This window comes from Ixodes scapularis, unplaced genomic scaffold (assembly GCF_016920785.2).
Source record: "Ixodes scapularis isolate PalLabHiFi unplaced genomic scaffold, ASM1692078v2 PGA_scaffold3__209_contigs__length_174095766, whole genome shotgun sequence".
Classification (NCBI taxonomy): Eukaryota; Metazoa; Arthropoda; class Arachnida; order Ixodida; family Ixodidae; genus Ixodes; species Ixodes scapularis.
In genome coordinates, this window is record NW_024609868.1 from 54885580 (window position 1) to 54895975 (window position 10396).

The 10396-nt window shown below is 44.0% G+C and overlaps 1 protein-coding gene across 1 annotated transcript; it reads left to right on the forward strand.

Moving 5' to 3' along the window:
• Positions 1-465: 465 nt before the first annotated feature.
• LOC8042416 (innexin inx2) lies at positions 466-3081 on the forward strand. Its single transcript, XM_002415480.5, has one exon. It carries the CDS (start codon positions 746-748, stop codon positions 1871-1873), a length of 1128 nt encoding a protein of 375 aa, XP_002415525.1. The 5' UTR covers positions 466-745; the 3' UTR covers positions 1874-3081.
• Positions 3082-10396: the final 7315 nt, after the last annotated feature.

Consider the following 10396-nt stretch of genomic DNA (forward strand, 5'->3'; position numbering starts at 1 on the left):
AGCCGCTCGTGGTGACTGATACCTTTAACGCCCATCCTAAAGAAACGCGCAAAAACAAACACGATTTTTCACGACGTTTTCGACTTAGATCCTCACTGTTTACAGAAAAGCCCTCTTTTTCGCGAGGAACCACGTGGAGGGCGAACGTAAGGCTACGTTGTTCGCCGCGTTCGTGGTGTCTGACAACACAGACCATTTAATTCGCGGCCGCATTCCCAATCCGAGCCTTTTCTTTCTCTCTGTCTCTCCTCTCGCACAACTCGTTGAACACAAAGACACGTAGAAAAATCGCAAACTAAACCGGAGATGACGTTGTCCCCGGCAATTTCCCGTCGTCATCGCGAACCCACGAGCCCTTCGGTACGCGCAACTGCTACGTCAGCGTACGGTGGCCCCCGCAGCAGGATAGTCTGTCCTCCTTCCCGCCCCTTTTTGATTGTGTCTGCTTCAAAGTGGTTTCACTCGCCCACTTCCTTTTTTCCGAGGGGTTGGATTGCAAGCGACCGGCACGGACGGGGCAAGCGGGGACCGGTTCTCAGTCGCATTCGCTGCTGCGCGGGACGCGGCAGTCGCGGACGCTCTGATCCGGGACGCGGTCAGTCTTACAACGGTCCACACAGGCAATGGCCGCCGAGCCGAAGAGGCCCCGATGATGGTCACGTGAGTTGCCTCCCGAACTCCGTTATCGTTTGGACAAGAGATCGAGCTTCTGCCGTGAGCGACCGACAAGCACCAAACAGGAGCCATGTTTTACATGCTGGTGGCCCCGCTCCACCGTGCGGTGAAGATCAACCGCATCGTGTTGGACAACCAGATCTTCAGGCTACACTACAAGGCGACGTCGCTGTTGCTGCTCATGTTCAGCATCCTGGTGACCAGCGCCCAGTACTTCGGGGACCCGATCGACTGCATCAACCACGACTCAGTTCCCGCCAACGTCATCCGCACGTTCTGTTGGATCCACTCGACCTTCAATATCCCGGCCGCCTTCAATGCTACAGTGGGCGTCGATGGCGTCCCGCACCCGGGCATCCAGAAGTACACGCCGGACGAGCACCGGCGCTACTACGGCTACTACCAGTGGGTCTGCATGGTGCTCTTTCTGCAAGCCGGCTGCTTCTACGTGCCTCGCTACCTGTGGAAGTGCTACGAGCAGGGGCTCATTCGGAGCCTCGTCCAAGACCTGGACTGTCCGATCAAAGAGAGCACGGACGTCTGCCAAAAGACAGAGGCCATTGCGCGCTACATGCGCAACCACCTCGATATGCACCACAAGTACTTCTTTGTGTACGTCACCAGCGAGGTGCTGAACTTTGTCAACGTCGTCGGGCAGATCTTGCTGACCGATGCTTTTCTCGGCAACATGTTCACCACATTCGGCACGGACGTGTTAAAGCACCATGAGATTGACCCCGATCAGCGGAATGACCCGATGGTCTGGGCTTTCCCTAGGATGACCAAGTGCTCGTTCCATCTGTTCGGCAGCTCAGGCGACGTGATGAAGCATGACGCTCTCTGTCTGCTGGCCCAGAATATCATCAACGAGAAGATCTACATCTTCCTCTGGTTCTGGTGGGTCATCCTAGCGTTCCTAACGGGAGTGGAGCTGGGCTACCGGGTCATCACGATCGCTCTCCCCAAGGTCAGGGAACTGATTCTGAGGTACCGCGCTAGGATGGCTGACAGACGCATGCTCGAATCGGTCTCCAAGCGCGTCAGCACGTCTGACTGGTTCGTCTTGTACATGTTGTGCAAGAACATGAACCCAGTGCACTATCGCGCTTTTATCAACGAGCTGGCCAAGTCAATGGAAGACGACGAGTACGGCAAGAGATTGCTAGGCTCTGATACGTCGAACACAAGCACAGTTTGATGAAGACTTCAGGCTCTTCGTGCCAACAGGTCAAACTTGTGGCGTTGTTTCGGACTACGCGCGCCGTCGCGTCAAGTTTTACGGTAAACACTGATGCCATAGCGCTTTAAATATTTTAAATATTCATTAGCCGTGTTAAATCGGATTCAGTTATTGATAGGAAGGCATACATATGGGTAGCTGTTTCAGGACGATTGCCCTGAAAGGAGCGCCAGGTTGCACGTAACCGTTGGAGCTACTCATTACAACACCTCATTCAATTGACAAACACTACAAAACACTGGTTTGAATTTAGTTTTTAGAAGTTGTCAATGAACAACGCTGCCCCTCCTTTCCTGCCCGTAGAAGGTGGGAAAGCAATGGCGTATCACTACTTTCATTTTAGCGTCGTTGCAGGTCGGCAACTTTTAGCAAGGGTAGGCTATGGGTGCAATGTGCTGGCCCGATTTCTAGCTACAAATCCGAGAATCGGACTTGCTCTCAGCCAGAAAGTGCTTTCAGTGTACCTTGCCGATTGTGTCCTCCGTAACTTTTTTATGCAACCAGATAGTTTTGTCTTAAGGATCTCTAAACTAAGGGGGGGGGGGGGGGGAGGGAGGGAGGGAGTATAACTGGAAGAGATGCGCATGGAGGAATAAAATGCTTGGAGTATCGATGTGTGCCTACATGAGTATCTAAAGCGTCACAAATTTATGCCATCTTCGCGCGGAGCTGCACCACAGGAATGAATGAGATTGTATGTTCGGGGTGTCTACTTGTTTCATCATGTATACCAGGGTATTTGTATGTGTGTAAAAGCTTCTAGGTCATGATAAGAGATTCGTGCTTCCTATATGTTTGTATGGGTTTATAGCATTTTCCATGTCTATTTAAACGATATGAATGTGTCTTTGGTTAAGGCAAAGTGTCTGCTGTCAGCGCTGTGTACTGCCACTACGTCAAGAGTTGTGATGGTTGCAGAAATGACGGTACGCAACGTAGCCCGGCGTTCCGTACAGAGATGTGTAAATGGTTGAGCAGCCTGTTACAATTTTCAGGACTTTCGTCCGAAAAAAAAAAATAAAGAATAAACGACCGATTTTCGGTCAAAATTTTATGTTGGTCGGCCTGAAATGTTGAGACATGTGCAATTAAGTGCTGCTGGGTTTGTGCTTTTCTCGGTGCGATGCATTCGACGAATTAAAGTCAAATCAAATTTGCAATCACAAGACGGTGTCTTTTGTTCATTATTACACGATATACGTATACAGGATGTTTCAGCTAACTTGGTCAAGATCTAAAAAAGTTGGCGCACTAATTAACGCAGTGTTATTCAGTCCTCTTGAACAAGACAATTTATTTTTTACGATGTTCCAAACTAGCTGATTAGTGCAGGTTAACTAGCTAACATTTTATATTTTAATTTTCGCGTAAATCATACAATACGAAAGTTAAAGAAAGTATTAAAAAACATCCCATCCTATCGTTTTTAATGGGACAACCTTTCTGTGTCTACTTTTTTTCTGCTTAAAAAAAAAAAAAAAAAAAAGCGCGCTGCGAGAACTGCGATGTTAATGCCTTTCGTCACGTGGAATATTATTTTTTTTAATCTCTCGTTTTATTTAGTGCAAATAGGCGTAAGAAGACTATATACCTTGATGGAAACGACACTGTGGGGTATGTCTATCAACACGCTCTACAACTTTTTTATTGAAGGGTTTGCGCACAAGCTGATGTTCAAAACGTTAGCTAATTATTCTGTGTTAATTAGTCAGTTGGGCACATCGTAAAAAATATATTGACTTGCTCAATAGGTACTGCGGATGCGTGACACGCGCATTGCGTGTACCAGCTTTTTTTAAGCCTCGGCACAAGCTAGCTGAAACACCCTGCATTATACGGCGGCGCTACGAGCATATCCTGGGCTGTTTTCGTCGTCCATTGCCAAGTAACATGCCCACTTGGGCCAGAGGGCATGGATTTCGAGGTACGCTTTTCCCGGTGACTTGCAAGTTGCGACCGACGAATTGAACTCTGAACAGATAAGAAATCGTTTCAGCGAAGCTTGTATCTGTGACGAAGTATCGGCCTGACGGGCTGGGCTCCTCCAGTGATTTCCGATAAGCAATACGGCACGCTCACATAATCTTGTTGAACACGTCGGGCGTATTGTTTCCAACGTGTGCCAGCACTGAACGCTGCGTGTACGCAAGAACCCCTTTTTGTTTTTCAAGATTTCTTTAACGTGACGTCAGAAACATGAGATATGTTTTAGGTTTTATTTATGCTGACGCCGGATAGCTCTTTGTTTTTACAACATCATCCGGGCACGTAAAAACTGACCGAATGGTTAATGTAGAGCACATAATTGATTCCCCGATGACCTTTTCGTCATCTACCAGGACGGCACCAAGTTATCTCTTCGTGTTATCTTAGAACACCGTAACACTTCTCATCTGCAAACACCAAACTCCTTTTTCATGGAACATTTACGAGTTGCTCAATTCGCGAATACGACATCAGATTTTGTGTCCAGTTTATCCTGTAGGGAAGAAACGTTTAAATTGAGGTCTAGTTTGTGCTAGGCAAAAACCTAATAAATGAAAACGGCAAGGAGGTCTTTCGGTTGTCCCGCATACAGCACAAGCTTCCTGCCTTCGATAACACTTTTGGCGTCTCGCTCGAACTTCGGGGGTGCACGCGCGGCCAAAGCACGACGGAAGGCAACCAGGGCTTGCTCGAGGCCGGGCATCCGGAAGAGACAGCCTGCCGTTCTCATCCTTTCGGTGACTAGATCGAAAAATGTCAGTTTTCCCAAGAACTGGTTTTGCTTCTACTTCACACGAAGCGAGTTTTGGTTCGATAGTCTAAGAGTTTGTGGTATTCGCTCGAATAAAAATAAAACGCCTAATTTATAGACCCATTCATTTCTTCTGTACAGCCGCGTTTGTGACATTGCAACTGCGAAACCTGCACACGCACGAATGTGACGCGAACTAAAAAGACGTGCCGAATATGCCCATCACTTGTGCATGAAAGGTCCAAAATGTGTTGCCGTGGCACGGTGCCACGGATAAAACTTGAAAATGTTTCGCCCGCTCAGTTTATGTCTCTCTCGAAAGCGTGCCTCCCTGAGAAGTAGGTCAGGAGCCGGTTCGGCGTGTCGTTCATTCGGCGTTGCTGGTTGCGTTTCTTCATGCAAATGCGCGAAGCGGGCTGGCGCCACGCCTCCGAGATGTATGCCCGGAGAAAAATCGTCGATTTGGATGGATTTCTGAAAAACAAAATTGAGAACAGAAGGTTCTTTTACATTCTCATCGTCTCATGACAGTGCTGGTTGGTCAATTGGACACTATTGTGTGCTGCGCAGACCGAAGAAACAAGAAAGGTTTTTCCTTTAAATTTGGTTCGTGAATGACTGTAAGTTTGATCACACATTGATTGCATCACTACATCGTCAGTTATCAGTTGAGCTAGAGGCCACTCGAGCAGTCGGGGATGGTGTACGTTTCATGCATGCTATTGCGGGGTGAACGCAAAGATAACTTTTGCAAGCTGAGAACGTCATGTGTATGCTCATATGAGTAGAGACATGGTAGCGCGGCCAGATGCCCTGCCTGTAGTGGAAGTGGATAATTTTTCTGTTCACAAAAGCTAGCGGTTGCTTAAACCAGACTCAGCAAGCGACAAAAGCACACGCCAAGAACTCCAATATCTAGAAAGGGAGGACAATTCTCTTTCTAAATGGACAGAAACTATAAGCAGTTGTTGGAGATATTATGAACAGTGTGCGAGGCGGGTGAATCGTTAATTTGAACGAATCTCAACCTTGCTACATAAGTTTTTACTTCAACTTGACGAAGGTATAGTATAAAATGTGCTCTATAATCAATAGATATATAGCGTTAGAGGGAATACCTGACTGTATAGTCTCAGATCTGTGAAACGAGTCGTAAGAGCCTTCCTGAGAAGTGCGCTTGCGACATTTCACATTCCAGCTATAATGGCACCAGGGTGTAGCAATCATGTTCCCTACTTCTGGGATGATTGACTTCAATATAAAGGTTGTCGCAAACGTTGCTTTCAGATGAAATAATATTGCTAAGGTTCAATGACGCTCATATTTGACAAAATTTAGATAACTTGGGCATCCCAAACCTGGCTGTTCTGGTGTTCCACGTTGATCGCCCCTATGACAGCCATTTTGATAGTCGCCGGCGCGACCTCTTTAGGCCGCGAAGCTTGCGGATAACATGAACGGTGCTATGCAATTTAGTAAAACGTCTTTTATTTTTGGGAACTTGTATTAAATAAAACAAAAAAGTGTATAATCGAGCGTGCCAGCTAGCTGTTTTCAAAAACGAGAGCAATTTATTCAGGTTCCAATGTTCCACATGTATGATGCAGTTCTTTTCTCCTAAATTTCCTTCCCCCCCCCCCCCTTTTTTTTTTCTCCTTTCTTTGTAATGGCTTTGTTAGTGTACTTAAAGGTGAATAAATCAACATACAAATAACCCTTCTTTGAAACAACACTTAACTGAAAAAAAAGGATATGGTTATTAAAAATTAAAGACTGGCAACAGGATGACAAAAGGAGCGTGAGAAAGTCAGCGTTTGCTGAAGAAAACATATTGATAGTTCAAGGTCAGCTTTATGCTTAAAACTAGTTGCCCTGAGAACAATCACTTGGGTTGTGAATTATTGTATACCGAATTCATGGTTCAAGAATAATTGGGGATTGATATCTCAAGACATGGAGCGTGTGCATGTTGTCCCAAAGAACCTTCAGGCTCTTCAAGCGCACACTTGAAGTTCTGCAAATCGTTTCTTGGAGTGCCCATATGCTACGGAATTAATTATGGCCAACAGTCTTTTTTTTTTCTTGGTTTGTTGGTGATTTGACCAGGACGTTTCGATAGGAGCACTGCCGGTTTCGCCCCTTAAATGACTCTGTGGATACATGTGCTGTTCTCGTGCCGATTTTGTAATATTCTCGGTACCTAGAACGGAATATTCCACCAAATTCAAAAACCACCTTCCAATGTTTTTTTTTTTTTTTTGCAATGCACTTTTTACTGAAAGGAAAAGTAGCATATGCACCCATACGACCCATATTCCTAATACCTTATGAATGACCCTATAACGAAAAAAACTGAAAATTACGTAGTTTTATCAACGCACTTCATAATTCAAAGTGGTTATAGAAATCTAACTTGTCTTACGTACGTATTGTGCACACAGAACAAACAAAAAATATTGTCTGTGCTGTGTACCAGATCTATATTTAATCAAAATATCGATAGCTAAAAAGAATATCAAATGCAGGTGAAAGAAAAACAATGTACCTTGCACGCCATCTGACGGAGAAAGTCTGGTAGATAATCATGGTAAACTTAGCGGTTCGTTCTTCATTGACGAAAAAACCGTATAATATGTAATTTGGGTGCTTCGTATTATGGGATATGGGTCGTACAGGGCACATTTCTTTTTTTTTTTTTCGGTAGGTGTGAGAAATTGAAATTTAGGTGTGTTAAAATATTCGAGCTTTGAATTCAATCATTCATCCATTGCATCTTTAAGGGCCTTTTCTCAAAGACATTGCATAAGGGGGGGGGGGGATATACACACAAACTGTACAAGAAACCATAATAACATCAGGTGTGGCAGGTAACAGTGCTGCTTTAAACAAGAAACAATGGCAGGGGAATATGATGTTAATAAAATACAAATATTCGAGCTATTAGGAAAAATTGGAAATTATAGCCTTACGAAATAAGGGAGAAAGAAGTAGTGAAGAACCGAGTATTGGCTGTGAATGGTAAACTTAATGAAATAAACTTAAAGGTGCCCTTTTACGATACGTTGAAAGTGTGAATATCCAGCCGGTGTTTGAAAGAAGAAAGACTAGCTGTTGGGTAGTAGTCATTACGGATAAATCTTACAGCACGATTCTGAATGGACTCAAGATGACTAATGAGATAAACTTAATGTGGGCTCCCCAATTGCTGATGCGTATTCCACTGTGAAAAGTTACTTGTTATTTTTTTTTCCGAGTGAAGCGAGCAGTTTGCATTTCGACATATTTAACGACATGAGCCATTTGGAGCACCAGCTGCTAATTATATTTGAATAACTTTGGAGCTGAAGATGGTAATTATGAGAATCAATTATGCGATATAAAACACAGTCGTCCGCGAAGAGACGGATGCTAGAGAAATTGAGCTGGGTAAATCATTGATAAATATTAAAAACAGTAATAGCCCAAACACAGATCCTTGTGGAACCCTGCAAGTTACGCTATTACAGTTTAATTTGTGGTTATTAGCAACAGTGAACTGGATACGAGAGTAAAGAAAGTCACGTAGTCACGTAAAGGGTCAATGCCAAGAGAAGAAAGTTTATTGGTTGGGCGATGATGTATAACCCTGTTGAAAGCCTTCGAGAAATCAAGGAACGCATACTTTTGACTTTGTGAGTCAAGGTTAGTGAAGAGTTCATGTGTAAACTCTAAAATTTGCGTTTCGCACAAAAATCAAATACAAAAACCGCGCTGGCGACTGTAAAAAAAAAAAAAAAAAAAGAAAAAAAAAAAAGTTATTTTTTTTTTTATTTGAAATAACGTGAGGAACGTGAGAAAATATTACATGCTCAAGAAGCAGGTTAATGAGATGGGACGGTAATTGGAGGATAACTTCCGATCGTCATTTTTAAAGACTGGAACTGCCTTGCCCATCTTCCAATCTAATGGTAACCAACCTAAACCTCGTCTCACCCTACGATGAACTAAAGGTCACAGCTACAGGCTGTCAGGCAGGCAGCCAGGGGGGGGGGGGGGGGGGGGGGTACCGCCCATGACAAATTGCTGTTTTGAGGGGGAGGGGGGGGGAGGAGGTCCCAGCAAAATGAAACATTTCGGAAGGGGGGGGGGGGGCATGGGCCTCCCCCCTGGCTACGTGCCTGCTGCCAGGTTCAATCCTGAGCCAGTTAGGAACACGTGTCATTCCGGCGTGCGCGTATCTCCGAGACCTGCGCACTGAATCTGATACGCACTTCTGGGCAATGCAACCCCTGATTTCTAACTGGCTCGTGATAGAAGTTGGCAGCCTGTAGCTGTTGCCTGTAGTTCATCGTAATGATAACTTTGGTGTTACTGAAAAATTTCGGTTTAATATTATCAAGATCACAAGATGACGCTAGCTTTAATCCTTCTATGAGGTGAGTATTCCATCGGCAGAAATGTCAATGGGAGCTATAGGTATTAAGTTAGACAAGAAAAAATATTGCATATCATCGATATTTACACTGGTAAACACAGAAGAGAAATAATTATTTAATACAGTAGCGCAATGGGAATTTAAGAAACAGCAACTCCATTTTTATTCTAAAGCCGTGTCGAATGAGTGCTATAGCACTCATTCGATACCCATTCAGGATTAAAACATCTGTAGGCGAAAATATTTTCCAAAACTTTTGGGGATTAATACGCAACATTCTTATTAGATTCATAAAGGATAATTTTTGTTTTGGCGATCTGACACTTTTCATATAAGTTTTGAGGTACGCAAAGTATTCATTCCAAACTGAGTTAACGTTCAGCCGTTACGCTCTTTCATACAATCGCTTCTTCTTGTTATTCAATGAACCCATGGTTTTATTGCACCAGGGGTTATTCCCGTCGTTAGGTGCGATGGCAGTAGGAACAAACTGCTTAGTAACACTGTTTAGTTTGTTTTTAAAAAGTAACCAGTTTTCTTTCACCGATCTTAACAAAAGTTTTCGGCGTAGGTTTGGTAAAACAAAGAAGTGCTGATTTATTGACACGCAATCAGCTTTGTTGTAGTCGCGGATTGTTTTAATAGTAGGGATCCACGTGCGGACAGGAACATATAATTCAATAAGCAAGGTATCATGGTTTCTTAAACCAGCAACACAGTTAACAGTTCCTATAAGTTCTGGAGAGGTAGTGAGGACAATGTCAATAATGTTATCACCACGAGTGGTCCGATAAACAATTTGAAAGAGGTTAAAGTTTAAGCAGTTATCGAGAAATTCTATTGCGACATTCGAGCCGCCTGTGGTAAAATTAACCCAGTCAATTAATGTTTGAAAAATTGAAGTCACCAAAGATTCGAAAAGCAAGACATAGTAGATTGCCACAATGATCAGAACCCCGATTTGGCACCCTAGAACATGCGCCAATTATAGTTCGCCTAACTGCCGACATAACCCAAACGAACACAGAATCTAGGTTAGGACAGGTTCGAACACAAGATGAGGAAACACTTTTTTTATATCTCGATAAGCACTCCCCCTCCTCGTTGCTCAGGCCTATCACATCGATAAACGTCAAACTGCAATTCATGAGGAAAAAGTTCGCTGTCGCTTATTTAGAGTTTCAGCCAAGATTCCGTTAGAATGACAATGCTTGAGTTTTTATCACCAATAAATGCACTTAGTTCATCCTGCTTAGGCATGATGCTGCGTATATTAGTAAAGCTACCAATGTAGTTGAAACATTTTAACTGCTTCATGTGCACAGCTGAG